At 40.1% G+C, this 23,906-nt stretch overlaps 1 protein-coding gene across 3 annotated transcripts in view; it reads left to right on the top strand.

The window, feature by feature from the left end:
• The window catches only part of DENND2C (DENN domain containing 2C), a 91,978-nt gene that overhangs the window by 22,745 nt on the left and 45,327 nt on the right, over window positions 1-23,906 (top strand). For 2 of the 3 annotated variants that reach the window (XM_070745675.1, XM_070745677.1), the window contains exon 2: window positions 21,217-22,191. In XM_070745675.1, the coding sequence (XP_070601776.1) occupies window positions 21,386-22,191 (806 nt within the window). In that variant the 5' untranslated portion in view covers window positions 21,217-21,385. The remainder of the gene's footprint in view (window positions 1-21,216; window positions 22,192-23,906) is intronic. The other variant, XM_070745678.1, reaches the window with a different exon arrangement.

Below are 23,906 nucleotides of genomic sequence, written 5' to 3'. Positions count from 1 at the left end.
CTGGGAGGCAGAGGCAGATTTTTTTCCTTGCTTTCCTCTCCAAAAGTTAGGTGCGTCTTATAGTCCAGAGTGTCTTATAGTTTGAAAAATACGGCAATTAGTTTTTAAGGTCCAGGCGCTGACTCAAGCCACTACAGTAGTTAATTCAGTGATCATGGGTTACTGTATTTCATGAACACAATACTACACCATGGTATGACTCAAAAGCATTTGCCGAAATCCAGTTCTGTACAGTATTCAGCATACAGCATTCAACATACTTACCCATGGTCTATTTAGTTCAGTTTCTGGATTCACGCGATGCATGATAATCATTACAGATTGATATAACACAATGGATTAAAAATAATTAGCTAATATTTGTTTCTCAGTGTTGTATGAATGCAGTCTATCCCTTGTTAGACTTGTTTTCAGGGTCAGTGAATTAATTATGCAATGGCTCTTTGAATGCAGTTGAAATTCCATAGTTCTTTTCTTTCATTTCCTTTTGGCTGCCACCAAAGAAACCCTGTGTAGGAATCCCACTAAGAAGTTGTACTGATTTTTTTTTAAAAAAATCAAGAATTAGAAAGGGCATTGTAGCATGTTGGAAGCCTTTCCATAGGGCAATAGGTTGGTGAAGAATGGAGAGTAGCCAAGAGGAAAAACAGAGCCTTGTTGTGAAACTATTACAACTGGAGGACAAAGTTAAGTACTTATTTCATTGATTTTCTCAGGATGCTGGTGCAGTTGATTTTTCTTCTTTCATCTTGTTCTCAGCAAGGAGGAAAACATGGCAGGAAAAAAATGTGAGATATGCTGTTTATTTTCTTCAGGGAAAATGTTGCAGTATTTCAGGGGAAATGGTGGTACTGGGACAATTGTCTCCGAAAGCAGACATATTTTTGGTTATGTGGGTTGATAGTAATTGATGTCAGCTACATGACATACTAGGGGTTTGAAGGGTGATGAATTGTAGGGGAGGAACAGTGGGATTGGAGCCGAAACCAGCTCCTGCTTAATGTTGTGTCCTTGATGAATCACTTTCCTGCTCCACACCTTTTCTGGAGATGAGTGAAACAGGGTGTTTCTAAGGAACGGTGTATTTACTTATAGTAAATGATATTTTAGATAAACTTCTTATTCCCTCTGGCATATTATCTGCATGAAGGAGTCATCACCGAAAGATCTTTGCATGCCCATAGCTAGTTTGGCATTAGGATGAAGTTGCTATTGAAATGTCTCCTAGTATTCTTTGCTTTAATTCTCAAGATAGTATAGATTAGAGAACCCTTGACATTGTCTGCCTTCTTTCCCACACTCAATATGCTGAAAATATAATTATAGTATATCCACCCTTTCAATACAGATTGGTAGTATCCACCACTGATAATTTTCTGAGTGGATTAGGGAGAAAAGAAAGATTGAAGCTGTGTTCTTATCTAAGCCATGTTCTTAACTTAGTTATCTAAATTTTTTGAATTTGCATGATAATTACTACAACTGTTGTTTATAGTTCCCTAAACTTATACAACAGTTTGAACAAGTTAGCCAGCTTCGTTTTAGTCTCACATGTTGTAAAAATGCAAGTTCTCCTGTACCGTATTTTTCAGATTAGAACTGTTCCAGAGTATAAGATGCATCTAGCTTTTGGGGAGGAAAACAAGAAAAAAAAAAATCTGTCTCTGCCTCCCAGCATCTATCCGGTATTCATCTGTCCCGTTTGCCACCGACCATTCTCCGCCTCCCATTCGCTGCCATGCCCGTTCGCCCTGCCTGTTTGCCACCACCGCAGCCCATTCGCCGCCACTTGTTTGTCATCACAGCCTGTTCGGCACAGCCTGTTTGCCACCGCCCATTCATCGGGGTCCATTTGCTGAAGTCTGTTCACCACCGTCGCTGCCCATTCTAGGACAGTTGATTGGCACTCTACCAACCCCCTCCCCCATTGCAATATTCACTGTATAAGACGCACAGACTTTTCCACCCATTTTTGGAGGGTAGAGTGCATCTTATATTCCCAAAAATATGCTTTCCTATTTTGGGAGACCATTTCAGATCTTCATGGGAAGTAGTTGTTGTGAAATTGTTGCATCTTTTACTAATAACTTGTTTTATTAAAAGTATCATCTTCCTTCCTCATTGCTATTTTGAGGACCTAAACATCTGCCTAATGGGGCAAATCACTGGTGGGCCATATTTACACCTAGAAAATGGCATGTGATGGGAAGGTAACCACTTGCCTGATACCTGTTCTCTCTTCATGTCAGATAGTTTCGAAAAGTATGTCTGTATCAAATTTGAATTGTAATAATAGATCTTCATTTTATCATCTGATTTCCTCGCTATGTATTTTTTTTAAAAGTCCCAAATTATGCAAGCAACTGTTGCTTTGACTATTCCTTTTTGGTACAGTGCAGAAAGCGTACATGTAACCAAGGAGGACATAACAGAATCAGAATTAAAAGGGGCTATTAAGTCTAAATCCCAGCTTAGTGCAGGAATCCAAATTAAACTTCCCTAAGAAATGTGTAGCCAGTTACTGCGTCAACTCAACCAGCAAAGAAAAATCAGCCTTAAGTTATTGGCACAGTTTGGCTGCTGTTAGAATTAGGCTGTTTCTGCTAACATTTAATTGGAATATGCCTCTTGCAATTTAAATCCCTTATTTTGTACCTTGTATTTTATTTAGAATAATATGATAGAAAAACAGACCAGTCTTTTCTTAAGATATGAGTACTATATAGAGAACTCTCAAATTACCATATTTTTCAGAGTATAAGACGCACTTTAGTTTTGGGGAGGAAAATAGGGGGGGGAAATCTTCCTACCACGTATTCATTTGGCTAGCGTCCTTAGTCTGGTCAGCTTCAGCCTGTTATTTTATCCCCTGGTCAGAGCTTTTAAAAAAAACCTTATTCAGAGCAAGTAGCAATGAAATAAAGCCTGCAAAGACTTAGGTCTGTACAAAAAAACCTCTTCGGATAGATTAGCAATGAAAAATTCTGCAAGCCAGTAAGAGTGATAGTGCCTCATTAGGGCTGGGGAAAAAAGCTTCGAAAAAACTACATTCAGAGTATAAGACACACCCAAATTTTCAGCCTCTTTTAGGAGGGAAAACAGTGCATCTTATACTCTGAAAAATATAGTAACCAGCATTTATAGAGAGTGGAGTGAAGAGAAGTGGCAAATAATCCACTTTGTTCAAACTACAATAACTACATTGTTGTCATAGAAACATAGAAACATAGAAGACTAATGGCAGAAAAAGACCTCATGATCCATCTAGTCTGCCCTTATACTATTTTTTGTATTTTATCTTAGGATGGATATATGTTTATCCCAGGCATGTTTAAATTCAGTTACTGTGGATTTACCAACCACGTCTGCTGGAAGTTTGTTCTAAGGATCTACTACTCTTTCAGTGAAATAATATTTTCTCATGTTGCTTTTGATCTTTCCCCCAACTAACTTCAGATTACGTCCCCTTGTTCTTGTGTTCACTTTCCTATTAAAAACACTTCCCTCCTGAACCTTATTTAACCCTTTGACATATTTTAAATGTTTTGATAATGTTCCCCGTTTTCCTTCTGTCTTCCAGACAATTGTCAATTCTAATGTTAGCCAGAGTTGACAACAAGGAGCAATTTCACTTTTCCCCTCACAGATTTTTCTTTAAATCCTTTCCTATTCCTATTTACCAGAGGAAAAATATGCTTATCTGAGAGAGGTTAATCCTGGAGCCTCATGGGAATGCAGGAAGACATTGGATCCTAGGCTTAGTTCCCATTGGGTGCTTATTGTTGGCTGAAAATCTGCGTCCACTGAATTTTCTCTAGGCATACTGGGGGCCTCAATCCTGGATGGATTTTCTGCCCTACTCTCAAGTTTCTTCTCTGCTGTGAAGAAGCTCCACCTAATCTAATTGCCCAAAAAGTTTGAGTTGGCTCCCTAAATCCCAAAGAACATACTGTCTAGAATATTTTCTTTGACGCTTGGTAACCCAAGGAAAATACTCCTGAACTATTATTAAGTGGAATGCTTTGTAACATAAATGCAATAGATTCAGGGACTGAAATCACCATTTTGAAGTTAGAATAAATTTAAATCAGCCAAAGTAAAGAAATCCCATATTTTCGTACACAGTTGTACTAGGTTGGGATGTTATTTCAGGGTTGTTGTTGTTGTTTTAAAGCCCAGCTCTCTTTATTGGCTAGCTTAGCTAGAGGTATAACAAGCAGGAAGAGGGAGATTGTGATCCCGCTGTATAGAGCGCTGGTGAGACCACTTTTGGAATACAGTGGTACCTCTACCTAAGAACGCCTCTACTTAAGAACTTTTTTGATAAGAACCGGGTGTTCAAGATTTTTTTGCCTCTTCTTAAGAACCATTTTCTACCTAAGAACCCAAGCCTAGAAAGATTTCCCAGGAAATTTGAGAGCGGCACGAAGGCCCAGGCAGTTTCCTGCCATTCCCCATGGGTTTCTCTCTCTGGCGCAATGTATGGGAGGCAGCCTCACGCCAGGGGTATGGGAGGCGTGTACTCCTCCTAACTGCCTTAGAGTCCCTCTTTTTTGTTTTTAAGCCTTAAAGTTTTGGATTTTTAAAATTCCCCTCACTTCACCTTCCTTCGGCAGTGACTGTCCTCCTCTTCTTCTTCCTCCTCCTTCTCCCACCCAAATTCCGAGCTTTTATTTCTTTCCTAATGGGTTTGCACGCATTATTTGCTTTTACATTGATTCCTAAGGGAAAAATTGCTTTTACTTACAAGCATTTCTACTTAAGAACCTGGCCGCGGAATGAATTAAGTTCTTAAGTAGAGGTCCCACTGTACTGTGTTCAGTTCTGGAGACCTCACCTACAAAAAGATATTCACAAAATTGGACCGGCTAGAAAAATAGTGGAAGGTCTTAAGCATAAAACCTATCAGGAAAGACTTCATGAACTCAATCTGTATAGTCTGGAGGACAGAAGGGAAAGGGGGGACATGATCGAAACATTTAAATATGTTAAAGGGTTAAATAAGGTTCAGGAGGGAAGTGTTTTTAATAGGAAAATGAACACAAGAACAAGGGGACACAATCTGAGGTTAGCTGGGGGAAAGATCAGAAGCAACATGAGAAAATATTATTTTACCGAAAGAGTAGTAGATCCTTGGAACAAACTTCCAGCAGACATGTTTGGTAAATCCACAGTAACTGAATGCCTGGGATAAACATATATCCATCCTAAGATAAAATACAGGAAATAGTATAAGGGCAGACTAGATGGACCATGAAGTCTTTTTCTGCCCTCAATCTTCTATGTTTCTATGTTTATTGAGAGTAGAGGAAAGGGGTGCCATGTTTCCCCAACAATCACAGTTTATTTGGTGTTGTTAGAAAGCTTAAGAAATAGCAACATGGATGTGTTTCTGCTTGCATTGCTGCAACCCTAAGTTTTATACCTGATTGCTTCTTTGGTTTTGCAGTCTTCATTCAGCCAGTTCCTTGTTCTGAAACAATATTGTTTCCATGTCAGCATATAGCTTCGGCTGGGCAATCCTTTGAAAGAACTATTTCAGAACATGTAGTGGCCTGCACAAAGCATTTTTTAAACTGGTGCACCCAACTATTTCTGCATGCACATGTGTGTACACAATTAGTTTACGTTCTTTCCAGCGGATTGAAAAGAACGTGCATGTAGAGACTGTAAGAAACAACATCCAAAGCAGCTTCACAAGTCTGGGGGAAAAAGTGCTTAATTTAACAATTCAGAAAGATGTGCTTTTACACCACAACAACACAAGAGCACACAACAGATTTAAACTTAATATTAAGCACTCTAAACTTGACTGTAAAAAATATGACTTCAGTAACCGAGTTGTCGAAGCGTGGAACTCATTACCGGACTCCATAGTGTCATCACTAAACCCCCAACACTTTACCCTTAGATTATCTACGGTTGACCTATCCAGATTCCTAAGAGGTCAGTAAGGGGCGAGTACAAGTGCACTAGAGTGCCTTCCGTCCCCTGTCCTATTACTCTCCTATATCTCCTATACCTTTCTTCTATTCCTATATCTCTTCTTCTATTCTTTCATTGATATGTTCTATTCCTATATCTTCTTTTCTGTTCTTTCTTAGATATATTTTACTATGAGTATCTCCTCTATAACCTTCATCATGTATTTTTCTATGTGTATACATACCCCGTTTCCCCGAAAATAAGACGTACCCCGAAAGTAAGGCATGTCACAGGTTTTTCAGAATTTGCTAATATAAGGCACCCCCTGAAAATAAGGCGTAGTCAAGTTTACATACGGTACGGTGGAAAAACATATGATACCATTCAAAGCTGTTCATAGCGGTACCGTAATAATGTGGCGTCCCCTGCTGGTCCCTTCCATCGTTTTGTACCGTCCAGTACAGCAAACACTGTCTGCTGCTGTCTCACCACCATTACAGTCTCCACTACAGTGCGTAGGCTGTAGTTCCTCTGGTGGCCAGAAGCTGCAATAGCGGGAGTATACTGTTGTACCATATAAGTGCCGTCGTTTGTGTGCGTGGGTGCCATACTGACAGGTACCGTACCGTAATCAGTGTACCGTACGGTACAATTTCTTTGGGGGGTGTCAGCTTTTCTGCCTGTTAATTTGTCTTATTTGAGAAATATAAGGCACCCCCCGAAAATAAGACGTAGCACAACTTTTGGAGCAAAAATTAATATAAGACAGTGTCTTATTTTCAGGGAAACACGGTATATATACCCACTAAAACCCTCATTGTGTATTGGACAAAATAAATAAATAAATAAAAACATTTCTGTGCACTCTGAAGTGCCTCTTAAAGCATTTGCACAGTCCTATTTTAAAAGGTAACGTGGTCAGGTTATCTTCTGGGCACAGCATGGCATTTGTAGATATAGATTTGGTTTTAGGGGATTCAAATGGAGAATTAAAACATCAGCTGGATTAATAGCTGAGTTTTCCAAATGATGAATTCTGTTTGAACTAGTTTCATGGTCTCTTCTTCCTTTTTATTATAAGCAAATATGTTTCCCCGTGTGTCAGAGAGGAACCTTCTGCACAAAAATAGATCATAACCACAAGAAATCTATTCCTATTCATATCTCATTAATTGAAGGGATGTCAGAATTATATCCTTCTAGCTGTCAGATTATAGTTAAGTACAGCCCAGAATGAAATTGATGCACAGCCTTCAAGAATGAGTGTTTAATCTCACTTGTAATTTAGGCAATTTATTTGTTTAACAATACTTGTCACTTGCAGCTTTTAATAATCATCTCAGAAAATATTTTTGGTTCTCATTCTTGCCCATGCTGTCAGAATTGTTTCATGATTTGGAAACAGCTGCAGCCAGAATTTTTGTTTTTTGACTCATCCATTTTTTGGATATGATTCTACACTGGCAGTATATGTTACAGTATCTATATTGATACCAGCCCCAACTTTTAGAATGTTTCACTGAGTCACACTAGAACTGAGTATTTATTTGTCTATAAAATATACAAATAATTCTGAAGATACGTGCGATTATACAAACTAAAAAAACTACACTGTTCAAAAAAATAAAGAAAATACTTAAACAACACAATATACCATAACTCCAAGTAAATCAAACTTTTGTGAAATCAAACTATCCACTTAGGAAGCAACACAGATTGGCAATCAATTTCACATGTTGTTGTGCACATCCAACTTTGTACAGAACAAAGTATTCAATGAGAATATTTCATTCATTCAGATCTAGGATGTGTTATTTGAGTGTTCCCTTTATTTTTTTTGAGCAGTATATGTAAAATTATTTTCGAAAACCCTAGACCAATAAGGGCCACATATTAAATAGCATTTGATACAAAGCCTGAAAAGATATGGGGTTTTTAAATTAACATCAAAAGCTAATAAGACTTGGCATCGGCCAGCTCTAAACTGGAAACTATTGCTTAGCTAGAAGATTTGTTTCTTGAATTCCTTCTATTGATTGGCCTTGGAGCAAATGTTAATCAGAATAAAGTTGGAAGGGATCTTGGAGGTCTTCCAGTACAATCCCCTGCTCAAGCAGAAGATCCTATACTATTTCAGATAAGTGGCTGTCCAGTTTTTTCTTAAAAACCTCCAGTGATGAAGCACCCACAACTTCTGGAGGCAAACCGGTTAATTGTCCTCACTGTTAGGGAGCTTCTCCTTAATCCAGGTTGCTTCTCTGCTTGATTAGTTTCCACGCATTGTTTCTTGTCTTGCCTTGCTTTGGAAAATAAGTTGACTCCTTCTTCCTTGTGGCAGCTCCTCAAATACTGAAAAACTGCCATCATATCATCCTTAGTCCTTCTTTTTCTTTAGAGTGGCCAAATCCAATTTTGGATACGTTTTTGTCTCCAGGCTTAGTTGCTCTTCTTTGCACTTCTTCTAAAATCTTGCAAAAATGGTCTGATTTAAATCAGAAATAGAGCTTGATGTTCTGGCTAGCCAAACCTATAAGGTAAATAGATAAGATGTTCCCAAAATACAGGTCAAGGAGTGAAACCCCATCATGCTTCAGAAAGCAAAGCGGGAACACTGTCAAACTCCACGTTGCCTAGAATCACCTTATGATTCTTGATGAATTTATCTTTTCTTATATGTACACTGAGAGCAGTCAAATTCCTTGTGTGTCCAATCACACTTAGCTAATAAAATTCTATTCTATTCTATTCCTACTCCAGCCCAGGCAGTAATGGATAGACATTTAAGAACCCCAGTGGACATATCTTAAAATTATTACAACTTGATAGAATATTTCTTGCTCATATCTGATTCTAATGAAATGTTTATTCTATAATAGGAAGGGGGATTTAGGGATATATGGTGAACACAGATTTGAGAACCCCTGAATTTGTATAAATCATTCTGGTTATTCTATATTTTGCTATTTTATAGTATCTATGTTTGTGTAATTGTTATACTACCATCAAGAGGTATTTACTTGCAGTACATACAGTATATTATGAATAATGTTTTTGTTATAAAAGACTGTGGTTAGGAAAAGAATCAGAAGATAGACACATTTTTTTCCCTCTCCAATCTCTGGGTTGGCCCAAGTTACACTTGATATATTCTTGAATGAAGGAATCTAACCATACATTGGGAAGAAGATGCCTATAATTTTCAAATAGCTTTTGACTGCATTGGTTGAAAGGAGTCTACTACTATTGTGCAAATTCTTGTCAATCTATACTCATGCATTACTCAATTCCTGCGTAATGTCATTTCTAGACCAATTAAAATGTAGATGCAAAATCCTTTAGGGAGAGGGACACAAGTTTTAAAAGCAATTGCTTCCTTGATCAGATAAATCCCGTCGTCTGGCGGGACCCAGGGGAAGAGCCTTCTCTGTGGCGGCCCCGACCCTCTGGAACCAGCTCCCCCCTGGAGATCAGAATTGCCCCCATCCTCCTTGCCTTTCGTAAGCTCCTTAAAACCCACTTCTGTCGTCAGGCTTGGGGAAACTAAACTACCCTTTTCCCCCTAGGCCTATACAATTTATGCATGGTATGTTTGTGTGTATGTTTGGTTTTAAATAAGGGTTTTTAATTATTTTAAACATTAGATTTGTTATATGCTGTTTACTACTGTTGTTAGCCGCCATGAGTCTGCGGAGAGGGGTGGCATACAAATCTAATAAATAAATAAACAAACAAACAAACAATTTTTTTTAAAAAAAAACCTTCCTGAAGATATTTCTAAAAATAAAAGTAATTTGATCTTAATGCTATTGGTGAAAGATACATTTCTATGGCAAATGGCCCGGTAAGATAGATGAGTTGTCTTCATTTTATACATCAAGAAACATCAGGCAACTCCCAGAGGTGTGATATCACCTCTAATTCCCTTTCTTCATACCTTGACTCTTCCACTGGTACAGGAAGCTGGCGATTGGGGATGCTAAAGGATGCAGGGAATTTTAATGCAATCGGTTGAACTTAATCAAGGACAACAAATGCCTTTGGAGGGCCCTTCAAATTCAGAATTGCTTTATATAAAACTGTTTTTCAACCTTAGCAACTTTAAGACATGTGGACTACAGCTTCCATAATTCCCCAACCAGCCATTCTGACTGGTTGATATAAATATTTTGAATTTGATACATAGGATCTCCCTGTGGAACTGAACTTCTGAAGGGGGTATCGAAATATTTAGGAAGACCCTAGGCTGTATTTGGATGGAGAATATCAACAGTGACTTAGCAATCTCACCTGGTCACAAGCCATCGATCTATTAACTCAGCAGTCTTCTTCAGACAATTCAATCAAATCCCATCGGACGATTTGTACAGTGATGGTCAATGCCTTTGTATTGCAGCAGCTCTAGTTTCTGCAGGCAAAAATACTTTCTCCCGGTGGTCTTGACCTCAGCAGTGAGGGCAGCAGTAACATTCAATCATTTGTCAATTCTATAGTTTTGGAACTCCCGGCTTCAGGAAATTAAATTAATGCCTATTGGGAATTTGGAATGGAAAACATTTGAAATGTTTGCTTGGCAGTGTTGGAAAGAGGTTAGAAAAAAATATCTGTCACGTGGTATTCAGGGGTGAAATGCTCCCAGTTTGGGTGGACTGGTCAGTTGTCATAGAGTCGATAGCGATTGAAGTGCGAAGCTTCCCCTATCTGCCCGGACACCGCCATTTGGGTTCTTTTACCCGATGTGCATGTGCAGAACCAATGGTATTTAAATAGAAATCCATCTCTTGGGCAGTCTCTGGAGATTTTTTTTCAAAACATGTCTTTTTTCTTATTACTGATGCCCAATAGCCAACCAAATTTCAAAGATGGGAAATTTGCTTGTTGCAGCACCATAGAATAAATGTGTCCTTAATGTATTAGGCAAGAGTTTGGCAGCTTGAAGATATGTGGACTTCAACTCCCAGAATTCCCCAGCCAGCTTTGCTTGGAATTCTGGGAATTGAAGTCCACACATCTTCGTGTTGCCCTGGTTGAGAAACACCGCATTTAGTTATGTCAAGACTGGAAGCCTATGGTCTTTTCCAAAAATTTTCAGAGGGAGGGAAGAAGGGAGAGGCTGGGCTCACACACATGCATAGAAATGAACAAAGTTTGTTATAATATGTTATGTGAATCCAACCAATGTGATTTATTGGTTAATGAGTGGGAAGAAACCATCCAGATGGTTTTTTAAAATTATTTGGTAAAATCGTAGTTAAACAAGGTTGAATTAAGTATGTTGTGGGAGCGCAGTAAGAACAGGTGAGAAAGTGTGTAATGAATGTGGTTGAGACAATTTTAATCATCAGATAATGTGACATGGAATCTGGGTGCATAATAATATGTTAGGGACAAATATGACCGGCTCACTTGTGGCTCATTGTGTGGAGTAATTTCAACAATTGCAGTTTACTGTTTAGTCTATTATATAAATTCATGTAAGCCAAATGAATTCAGTTAACAAATGATTATCATAGTACAGGTAGATCTCGACTTACAACAGTTCATTTAGTGACAGTTACAACTTATGACTTATGACCATTTTTCACATTTATACCAGTCACAGCATCTCCATGGTCATATGACCCAAATTAAAATGCTTGGCAACTGACTCATATTTATAACCACTCTTTGTGGCCACCTGACAAGCAAAGGGAGTGGGGACAACAGATTCACTTAACAGTCGAGTTAATAATTTTACAACTGTAATGATTCACTTAACAACTGTGGCAAGAAAGGTCATAAAATGGTGCAAAATTCACTTTACGAATATTCCACTTACCATTATAAATTTTGAGCTCCGTTGTGCTTGTAAGTTGAGGACTACCTGTATTCTTTAGTAGCAACTACTGATTATTTTTTTTAAAATAAAAATGGGAGGACATAAAGACAATTTAAGAAATTGTAAATAGGTAAAATACATTAAATTCTTTCTAAAGTCTGAGATTTAATTCACATTGGGACTTTAGCAGGGATTGAACATTTCTCTGCAACCAGGATCAGTACTATTTGATTTGTAAATACTTTGGGTCTCTATTAGATACAGAACCAGGGGTTAAATTCTGAGGAATAAATAACTGTGGGCTAACTCAGTTCCAAATAGGATAAGAAAGTGCAGGTCATGGGTGTGAAACTCGCGGGCCATGGGCAGTAGTGGGTTCTAAATCCCGCCGCTAACGGTTTGCTTGTCCAGTCGGCGAAGCAGTGGAAGTGATGTGCCGGTGCCTGGAGGCTGTTGGGGTCTGGATGGGTGTCAACAGACTCAAGCTCAACCTGGATAAGACGGAGTGGCTGTGGGTTTTGCCTTCCAAGGACAATTCCATCTGTCCGTCCATCACCCTGGGGGGGGAGTGACTAACCCCCTCAGAGAGGGTTCGCAACTTGGGCGTCCTCCTCGATCCACAGCTCACATTAGAGAAACATCTTTCAGCTGTGGCGAGGGGGGCGTTTGCCCAGGTTCGCCTGGTGCACCAGTTGCGGCCCTATTTGGACCGGGAGTCACTGCTCACAGTCACTCATGCCCTCATCACCTCGAGGCTCGACTACTGTAATGCTCTCTACATGGGGCTACCTTTGAAAAGTGTTCGGAAACTTCAGATCGTGCAGAATGCAGCTGCGAGAGCTATCATGGGCGTTCCTAAATTCGCCCATGTCACACCAACATTCCGCAGTCTGCACTGGTTGCCGATCAGTTTCCGGTCACAATTCAAAGTGTTGGTTATGACCTATAAAGCCCTTCATGGCACTGGACCAGAATATCTCCGGGACCGCCTTCTGCCGCACGAATCCCAGCGACCAGTTAGGTCCCACAGAGTTGGCCTTCTCCGGGTCCCGTCAACTAAACAATGTCGGTTGGCGGGGCCCAGGGGAAGAGCCTTCTCTGTGGCGGCCCCGACCCTTTGGAACCAACTCCCCCCAGATATCAGAGTTGCCCCCACCCTCCTAGCCTTTCGTAAGCTCCTTAAAACCCACCTCTGTTGTCAGGCATGGGGAAATTGACATGTTCCTTCTCCCTAGGCTTATAAAATTTATGTATGGTACGCTAGTGTGTATGATTGGTTTTAACTTGTGGGGTTTTTTAAATTAATTTAAATATTGGATTTGTTTTACATTGTATTGCTATTGCTGTGAGCCGCCCCGAGTCTGCGGAGAGGGGCGGCATACAAATCTGATTAAACTTAAACTTAAACTTAAACTTGCTGAACTGAGCAGAACCAGAAGCAACCCGCCACTGCCCACGGGCCGGATGTGTCATGTGTTGGCCCCGTCCCCATGCAGTTTAGCAAAGGGGGGAAAAGTCCCACTACGTAATGTGACAACGGTGTGACAATGCGAGTTTGACACCCATGGTGTATGTCATCATACTATCAAATCAAATCAAACCAAACTGTTTTGTCTGGTTTTGGAAGTTTTCACGTCCATGAAAAGCTTTAAAGAAAAATGATAGATCATGGGACGAAATGAGTGCTAGGTTATTTTGCTCCTTAATGGGGGGGGGGGAGGGTGTTGCACTTACAAAACCCAGTTAAAACCACTTTTGCCCCACTTGTTTTGAGGCATTCACACTTCGGTTTGTAATATTTGTGGGTTCCTCATCCTACTTTACAACAAGGTTCCTGAATGTTAAATGTTTTCTAAAACTTTCATAAAAATGTTTCAGTTTGTAATGTTTAAGTCAGTTCTCTTGAGAATGGTTTCAGTTACTCTCTAATTGGAGAACTTAAATGTTGTCAGAGTCTGGCCATCTAAATGTGGCCATGTTCAGCTGTTATCCTGTAACTCTTTAATCCAGATTCCAGTTACAAGAGGATGGCTTTTGATTCTGTTTTTAATTTTAAAAAAGTGGAGGATGAGGCAGCTGAACTTCCATGAGGCTTTTCTGTCAGTGTTTTGGGCAGACACAGCTTGCTAATCGTAGCCACAACTCTCCATTGAAGACTGGAAGATATTCTGTCCACCAGAACAGGATATTAAACCTTATCAGGACAAAAGTTACATACAGTATTTTGATAGCAGCAAACACAGTTACCTGGTTTGCAAGCCTGTACAAGTTCAAGTACTAGTAGTCTATTCTTTCCATTGGGTGTGGAGGCTCATGAAGGGTTGTGCCTTGAACAAGAATAGCCAGTATTTCTCCCGAGATAGATTAGGATATGATCATATTTGAAAACTTTTATCAGATTTCAAGAGCAACATACTGAAGATATATTAAAGAGAATTTTGCTTTGAAAAATAAAGAAATGGCTTTTGGGGGGGCAGTGACTATCTAGGCAGAGTCACTGCTAGCCCATTGTAATGAAAATTGTAGCTTTGGTCTTCCTTTAAAAAGGAGACATGCCTTTAGACCAGTGTTTCCCAACCTTGGCAACTTGAAGATATTTGGACTTCAACTCCCAGAATTCCCCAGCCAGCATTTGCTGGCTGGGGAATTCTGGGAGTTGAAGTCCAAATATCTTCAAGTTGCCAAGGTTGGGAAACACTGCTTTAGACTGATTTGGGCTAATATTGCCTGTACCCAATGTTCAAAGAATGTCATTTGGTCAAGAGAAAATGTAGAAGGAATCCACTGAAAAGGCAATGAGAACCAAAAGCTGACCTCCGGCATTTTACAAAGATATATATTTTTAAAATTATTTTTGTTTAGAGCTGTCTTAAATTTGGGCACATGCTATTTCCTCACGTTAAAACAAAAACTTCAGTGGTGGTTGAATTTAAGTAGAAGATTTTATAATAGCTCTTTTTTTTAATATCAGTGTTCAAAAAGTTCATCCTTCCATGATTTTGTAATCCTGCTCGCATCACTTTTTTAAAAAAACAATTATTCACTGGAAGATTCCCAGACACCAGCTGGACAGGTTTTCTTGGCAAGGTTTTTCAGCAGTGATTTGCCATCACCTCCTTCTACTTCATGTAATTGTTTTATGATCTGTTCCTACCACATTTTATCCCGTGGGGCTGTGATGGCAAACCTATGGCACACGTGGCAGAGTTGGCATACAGGGCCCCCTCTGTGAACACGCGTGTCATCGCCGTTGGCTCTTCTGGTTTCTGGCGTGTGCATGCATGTGGCCGGCTGGGTTTTGAGTGCGCCGGAGCACTTGAAACCTGAAGACCAGCTGGCCTGTGTGCATGCGTGCACCAGAAACTTTAAGATGCAGGCATGCGCATCATGCGTGTTCTGGTTTTGGTACTCAGTGCCGAAAGATTCACCATCACTTCCATGGGTTATTGAATTAATCTGATTGCCTGGGTTTACATTTACATACTATTGAAATGGTCACAATGGATGTATTTTACAACAAATAGAACCATATATTTAGTGAGTCTTATGAGCAATGTTTCTGTGATTAATTTGTAGTTCAGTATGCTGCACTAGCTCAGAAATATTTATTTATTTATTCATTAATCAGATTTGTATGCCGCCCCTCTCCGCAGACTCGGGGCGGCTCACAGCATTAATAATACAATGTAAACAAATCTAATATTTAAGTTAATTTAAAACCCCAATTTAGAAACCAATCATACATACTAGCATACCATGCATAAATTTTATAAGCCTAGGGGGAGGGAAAAGTATCAATTCCCCCATGCCTGACGACAGAGGTGGGTTTTAAGGAGCTTACGAAAGGCTAGGAGGGTGGGGGCAACTCTGATATCTGGGGGGAGTTGGTTCCAAAGGGTCGGGGCCACCACAGAGAAGGCTCTTCCCCTGGGTCCCGCCAAACGACATTGTTTAGTTGAAGAAGGCCAACTCTGTGGGACCTAACTGGTCGCTGGGATTCGTGCGGCAGAAGGCGGTAACGGAGATATTCTGGTCCTGTGCCATGAAGGGCTTTATAGGTCATAACCAACACTTTGAATTGTGACCGGAAACTGATCGGCAACCAATGCAGACTGCGGAGTGTTGGTGTGACATGGGCATATTTAGGAAACTCCATGATAGCTCTCGCAGCTGCATTCTGCACGATCTGAAGTTTCCGAACACTTTTCAAAGGTAGCCCCATGTAGAGAGCATTACAGTAGTCGAGCCTCGAGGTGATGAGGGCATGAGTGACTGTGAGCAGTGACTCCCGGTCCAGATAGGGCCGCAACTGGTGCACCAGGCGAACCTGGGCAAACGCCCCCCTCGCCACAGCTGAAAGATGTTTCTCTAATGTGAGCTGTGGATCAAGGAGTACGCCCAAGTTGCAGACCCTCTCTGAGGGGGTTAGTGATTCCCCCCCCAGGGTAATGGACGGACAGATGGAATTGTCCTTGGGAGGCAAGACCCACAGCCACTCCGTCTTGTCTGGGTTGAGTTTGAGTTTGTTGACACCCATCCAGGCCCCAACAGCCTCCAGGCACCGGCACATCACATCCACTGCTTCGCTGACTGGACATGGGGTGGAGATTTATAGCTGGGTATCATCGGCATATTGATGATACCTCACCCCATTCAATAGGTTAATAGGTTATTGAATTAATTTGATTGCCTGGGTTTACATTTACATACTAATGAAGTGGACACAATGGATGTATTTTACAACAAACAGAGCCATATATTTAGTGTGTCAAATGAGCAATGTTTCTGTGATTAATTTGTAGTTAGAAACATAGAAGATTGAGGGCAGAAAAAGACCTCATGGTCCATCTCGTCTGCCCTTATACTATTTCCTGTATTTTGTCTTAGGATGGATATATGTTTATCCCAGACATGTTTAAATTCAGTTACTGTGGATTTACCAACCACCTCTGCTGGAAATTTGTTCCAAGCATCTACTACTCTTTCAGTAAAATAATATTTTCTCACGTTACCGTACTTCTAATCTTTCCTCCAACTAACCTCAGATTGTGCTCCCTTGTTCTTGTGTTCCCTTTCCTATCAAAAACACTTCTCTCCTGAACCTTATTTAACCCTTTAACATATTTAAATGTTTCGATCATGTCCCCCCTTTCCCTTCTGTCCTCCAGACCAGTGTTTCCCAACCTTGTCAACTTGAAGGTATTTGGACTTCAGCTCCCAGAATTCCCCAGCCAGCAAATGCTGGCTGGGGAATTCTGGGAGTTGAAGTCCAGATATCTTCAAGTTGCCAAGGTTGGGAAACACTGCTCCTGACTATACAGATTGAGTTAATTAAGTCTTTCCTGATAAGTTTTATGCTAAGTTCAGTATGCTGTACTAGCCGAGAAATAGGGTTGATTAAACCGTAGTTCATTTAACTAAGTTATATGAGCGGAATCAGTGGATGTTACAATCGTATGACACCTGCTCTGCAAGGTAGATCAAAAAAGCCTCCAAAAAGATTCCCAGGATTACCTAATACGTGGGTTGAAGCAGGAGTTAGTCTGGCGTTGAAAAGAGAAATGACAGGGAAGCACTGAAAGAGTTACTGTAAATATCTGAATTAAAGAGGCAACACTACTTTCTTTTCATCTGTGTGAGGATCCTGGTTAGAATTTTTTCACACTTTGTGAGGTGATTTCTACCCCCTGGCCTGGATGTTACACTTTTGTCTCCTTCTTTGATTTCCGTGGATCTTTTGAAAATCATCAGCCCTTCATACCAGTTTCCTACTCTGAAGAATGGCCTTGTTGCTGCTTATATCAAGCCAGGAGGAATGTAGACAAAATGCATGTAGAACAGGGTAGATTAGGTTCCTATACATTTCCAGACAGATTTATACTTGGTTCTTACTCTGATTCTTAATGGTAGAGTAGACAGATTGAATTGTTCATGGGAACAGAACTGCCTGAAAGAATGAGAGAGGTACCAGGATGAGCATTGTGAAATTCTGTGGGATCTCTATGGATTATGGCAATGATATTTGGGGCAGGCTTGGGGTGTCTTTAGGGGCTAGAGGTCTAGGAATTCTTTACTAATTTTACAGTATTTTCTATCACTGATAACACTATATAACAGATAAGAATTAGATTAAGGCCATTGATACAGGATTTTTCCATTTGGAAACCTCATCTCAATATCCACCTATATCTGATATTGGCAAGTTTTTGCATGCAAGGGCTACCTTCAACATCATTTTTGGTCCTCTAAAGCAGTGTTTCCCAACCTTGGCAACTTGAAGGTATCTGGACTTCAACTCCCAGAATTCCCTGGCTGGGGAATTCTGGGAGTTGAAGTCCAAATACCTTCAAGTTGCCAAGGTTGGGAAACACTGCTCTAAAGACTGCAGAGGATATATGCAGTGATGTCTCCAAGAGCCAAAATATGTAGCGCCCTTTTTATCTATTTGGAGGGGAGCATCAAAGAACAAAATAAGTATGTTAAGATTTGCAGGGATTAAAATAATCCTTTTTTTCTTAAAAGGGAAAAATAAGCGTAATTTGGGATTGAAGCTGTCACAGAGCTGGACTTTGTCAAATAAAACTATGGCAATCATTTATCTTCTGAAAACTCCAAGAGTAAAGGGTTTTCTTAATTTTGGTACAATGTTCCTTCATGTCCTTCTTCAGTTATAGCAGCTTCAGATCTCAGCAAGTGGAAAGAGTGATGGCAGTGACTTTTGTCAGTTGCTGGTTGGCTCATGTAGCAAACCATAAAATGAGTATAAATTCTAGAACCTAGCAGTGCTTCGAATTTAGATGCTTTGGAGTGTGTTAGTACTTATTTACAGTGTGACTGTACTTATTGCTTATACTGTATATTGATTTTGTAAAACAAAGTCGCTACAGAGCACTAGACAAGACAACTAGACACATCAACAGTTTTTTCCCAAGCGCCATTACTCTACTAAACAAATAATTCCCTCAACACTGTCAAACTATTTACTAAGTCTGCACTACTATTACTACTAGTTTTTTTCTCATCATTCCTATCGCCCATTTCCTCCCACTTAGGACTGTATGGCTGTAACCAGTTGCTTGCATCCTAAGATTTTTATTAATAATAATTGTTTTTTCATTGCTTATTTGACCCTTATGATAATCATTAAGTGTTGTACCTCATGATTCTTGACAAATGTATATTTTCTTTTATGTACACTGAGAGCTTTTGCACCAATGACAAATTCCTTGTGAGTCCAATCACACTTGGCCCATAAAGAATTATATTCTATTCTCCAGCCTATAGGAGATTCCACAGTCGGTGGGTTGACCTCCATCTGTCAGCCAATCAGGACTGAGCCCATACTGTAAAAGCTCAAGTTCTGTCAATCAATCCGCTTTTTTTCTCAGCAGGACAGGATGTGTGGTCAACTTACCAACTGTGTTCTCTTCTTACCTTATTTTCCTTCACCTTATCTTCCTTCTACACCAGGTATTTAAAAAATTATTCTATTCTATTCTATTCTATTCTGCTGCTTTAAATATTATCAAACAACCTGTGACAAGCTGCAGAAAACAACACCTGCTGCCTTTACTTCAAATTCCTATTTCGCTTATTCCGGTCTGCCATCAAATGGTGGAGTCTTCATTTGAAGCGTCCAGGGCATTTTAACGGAAAGCATTTTCCTCATTTTATTTCCTTTCCTGCCTGAAAAACATTACTGACTGAGCTCCTATCAATCATTTTCCTTCATCTAGAATAGGGCTGAAGTAGGGCAAGAGACAAGTTTTGACACAAAGGTAGGCTGATGTGTTTAGCCATCTGTCAGTCTCACTCCTCACTTTGCACAAATGTTTTGTGGGGGTGAATTCAAAGACAGACAGACTAACAGCTGATCAGCATAGGTGGGAGAAATTGCACGGTGAAGCAATAAAGTCTTTCCATGGTACTCATCTTATTCTTTATTCATAGCCATAGCTTGAGGCTATAAATTATCTTGGAGATTTGGTTGATGCTGAGAAGAGTCCAGTTTGCAAGAGCTAGACATCACAACATAGATCTCTATCAGCTTCAACTCTAATAAGTATGCGCTTCCAATCCTATGACTTGTTCTGTTGAAGTGTTTGATTTTAACTGGGTAATTTTTCTGCAACTACTGTTCGAACGTCCAAGACAATAGTAGTAGTAGTAGTTACCTTTTACTTTGTTCTCAAATTTGCTGCAATTTGATTCTCAACTCTACAAGGTGGGGGAACGTTTAGTATCTGGGCCAAATGAGCCATTCATTTGTGGCTGAGCTCATTTCTGTAGATCAGATTTTCTTACCTATATTCCTGACTTCAACCAAGTGCAGAATTTCTAGATTTGGAGCAAGATTATAGGTTGATATAAAACCAATTCTCTCACACACAAGACTACATTGAGCTTCTTTTTCTTTTAACACCGTTTTAATAGTATCACAAATATAGAACATACAGTAGAACATGTTAAGAATAACTACTGAGATATTTAAAATGTATCTTTGTTAATCAGATGAATGTACATCGTACAAATTTAGTTGCTAAAATGCTTGTATTACTTGCCGCTTCTGTGTATATATTCTTTTTCCATTTCATAGTGTTCAATTCTCAGAGACTATCTGGACAAATCCCTGCAGTTTTCTTGACAAGGTTTTTAAGAAGTAATTTGCCGTCACCTCTTTTGTAGGGATGAGAAAGAGCCGATCTCCCAAGGTCACTCAGTTGTCTTTGTGCCTAAGGTACGACTGGAACTCAAGATCGCCTGATTTCTGGTCTGATGCGCTAACCACTACACCAAACTAGCTCTCACTGAGTGAAAAATAATTAAAAGGTCACACATTTTTAATCAGTGAATTAGTTGTAAATCTAGGTCTGTTGCTCTGCAGTATAAGGAGAGAAGATCAGAATAATTTTTAGTTCGTTTTTAATAACAGCCGCCCGGGGACCCATTGGGATTGGGCACCATAGAAGTCTAATCAAATAAATAAATAAAATAAGTGAGTCTTGTGGAAAATAATTTATTGTGACATTATGCCCCCCTTTTCTGACCATTAAATGTTATGTGTGGAATGGATGTGATTGAGTTATTGACTACTTTTTCATGTAATGTGATTTTAGCTTATAGTTTTTAATTATTAGATTTGTACACTTATTGTTGTTATTATTATTATTATTATTATTATTATTATTATTATTATTATTATTATTAATTGGATTTGTATGCCGTCCCTCTCCGTAGACTCGGGGCGGCTAACAACAATGATAAAAACAGCATGTAACAATCCAATACTAAGACAACTAAAAGCCCTTATTATTATTGTTTTATTATAAACCTTATTATATCGTTTTTCTATTGTGTTCTGTGAGCCGCCCTGAGTCTTTGGAGAGGGGCGGCATACAAATCTAATAAATAATAATAATAATTTAATTGGGCCTTTTAGCTCTTTTGATAAATGTCCTTTGTCTCTTTTTCTACAGTATAGCATCAAGATACCCTTCTTTCTACAAAAGTTGGATCATTCCACAAACTGGATATAATTAACCAAAAGGAGTTTGAGTTTTGGAAATTCTCTAACCTCTAATATATATATATATATACAAAGGCAGCATGCTGTGATGGGGCTCCTGTGACTTGAGCTTGCCTGCCATGCACCCCACGGGGAGTATAGATACCAGTTTTTCCCGTACGGCTGTGCAAACACTGTCCCGTAGCCACTGCCGGAACATAAAGCAAAAGATTTCTCAGTGGGAAGGTCGGACAAAAGGGGTTTGCCAAGAAGAAAGGCAGAAACTGAAGGAATTTGGGGTCAGGTATGGCCTCGACAGCAGGGAAAAGCCATCAGCTCCTGCACCGGACGAGAGTATAGAAGCGAATGTTCAGCGTTTAGGTTTGGATTTCTGGGAAAACTCTAATCTTGGCTCTGTGACCGAGGAGGAGGAAGAGGAGGAGGACGATGACCACCACTTCCGAGAGATTTCCAGAAACCATTCGGTGGAGCAACTTTCGAGGGACACTTTATCCGAAGCAGCCGATGCTACAGAATGGCCACGGGAGAGGCTGCCCCCTGGGAATTTCTACACCTCACGGGGCCTATGGAAACAGATAGAAACTCTTCCTTTTGATGAAGACGCTTCTGTTGCACTGGACTTAAAGAGGAAACGGGAAAGCTGTGGTTCGACAGAGAAGGAGCTGAATGTAGCTCTAGCAAAGAGCCTGGAGACAATATATTGTGATGTGGAAAGTCAGGAAAGGCAGCCAGCCATCAACCCAGTGCCCAAACCGCAGAGGACTTTCCGTTACCATTCTGAGAAGGACCAGGCAAACTTGTCTAATGGATACCACAGCAACAAGAAGCCACTGGAACAGCTGTGTAATGGGAGCTATCCTGCAACTGCCTCCCGTGAGTCTGACCATAGAACGGGCAGCAGAGGAATCCGAGGCAGGTCTAAGAGGTGAGTTGCAGCTGAACATAGTTTGCTCTGTTTGTTACAAGCAGTGATTAAGACTGCAACCTTCTGGAGCAGTAAGTCATTTGTGGAGAAAATCTATGTATGTGGTGCTCTATACGGGGTTGCCCGGAAAGTAACCGGAATATAGCAGTGTGACAGCCTTGGTACGCCCTTGTAACACTTCATGAGCTGCCAATTTCCTTCCAGGTATGATTGAAGATGCTGGTCACCAGCTACAGCAGTGATGGCAAGCCTTTTTTTTCCTCGGATGCCGAAAGAGCCTGTGTGTACGCTATCACACATGTGTGAATGTCCACACCCATAATTCAATGCCTGGGGAGGGTGAAAACAGCTTCCTCTGCCCCCGGGAGGCCCCCTGGAGGCTGGAAATGGCTTGTTCCCCAACTTCTGGTGGGCACAGTAGGCTTGTATTTCACCCTCCCTAGGCTCCAAAGGCTTCCCTGGAGCTGTGGGTGGGGTTAAAAACACCCTCCCCCATCACCCAGGAGGCTCTCCGGAAGTCAAAAACACCCTCCCAGAGCCTCTGTGCAAGCCAAAAATCAGCGGGCCAGCACACACATGCACGTTGGAGCTGAGCTAGGGCAACAGCTCGCGTGCCAGCAGATATGGCTGTGCGTGCCACCTGTGGCACCCGTGTCATAGGTTCGCCATCACTGACCTACAGTATAAGGGCTGCATGGCAAATGTTCTGGTTACTTGAGGAACCACCCATTATATCTTTCCAGTTGATTTGATCTGGTTGGGTTGGGATGTTGAGGGTTCTGTTGATTAAACCAGTGTTTCCCAACCTTGGCAACTTGAAGATATCTGGACTTCAACTCCCAGAATTCCCCAGCCAGCGAATGCTGGCTGGGGAATTCTGGGAGTTGAAGTCCAGATATCTTCAGGTTGCCAAGGTTGGGAAACACTGGATTAAACAATGTCATCTTTCATGATCCCAGAAGTCTGCCTTCTCTATTGCAGTGCCTGCTCTCTGACATGAGCCTTTCCCAAAAGAGTTTTAACTGCTACCCTCACTCTATTTTGAAGAGCCCTGAAGAAGTGGCTCTTTCCCCAGAACTTTGGAAAGACGATGGACACCATTTTTCTTCCTTTTCCTTGTTCCCAACTGGATTTATTTTCTCTGCCAAGTTTGATTATTTGTTTTGTGTTTCTTGTATTTTTACTTGTTCTTAAATGATTTTAACAATTTGCAACCTGTCCAGTGTCACTAAATTATTATCACCATCATTATTTTATTGCTAAGAATCAACACCGATTTGCTAGTGCACATAATCAGTCAATCAGTAAGTCATCCACTTTGGGTCATTTTTCCTAATGTAAACCTTAATGAGGAAGCTTTCATAATTCTTGAGAAAACAAAACATTTTTCCATTTAGAAAATTGCTTCCATTTAATTACATAATTTTATTCATTGGAATGGAGCACATGAATGAAAAAAACATTATTATTTTTATTTCAAAACTGTGTATTAACATTTATCCTGGTAGGTGCTTTATAGAATGTGCCTTTATTTTTTGATCTTTGGCATGCAAAGTATTGCATTAAAATAGAATTTCATCTTTGAAAATGAAAACATTTCATTTATTGCTATGTAAGAGGAAGCTATGTGATTATAAAATGAGACTAAAAATGGGTAGGCAGACCTTGATATTACTCTTTTTGAAAGATAAATATCTGTCAAACTCAACATTAAT

This window comes from Erythrolamprus reginae, chromosome 3 (assembly GCF_031021105.1).
Source record: "Erythrolamprus reginae isolate rEryReg1 chromosome 3, rEryReg1.hap1, whole genome shotgun sequence".
Taxonomy (NCBI): domain Eukaryota; kingdom Metazoa; phylum Chordata; class Lepidosauria; order Squamata; family Dipsadidae; genus Erythrolamprus; species Erythrolamprus reginae.
Note: the sequence above shows the minus strand (reverse complement) of the source record. Positions and strands in the feature narration are given on the sequence as shown.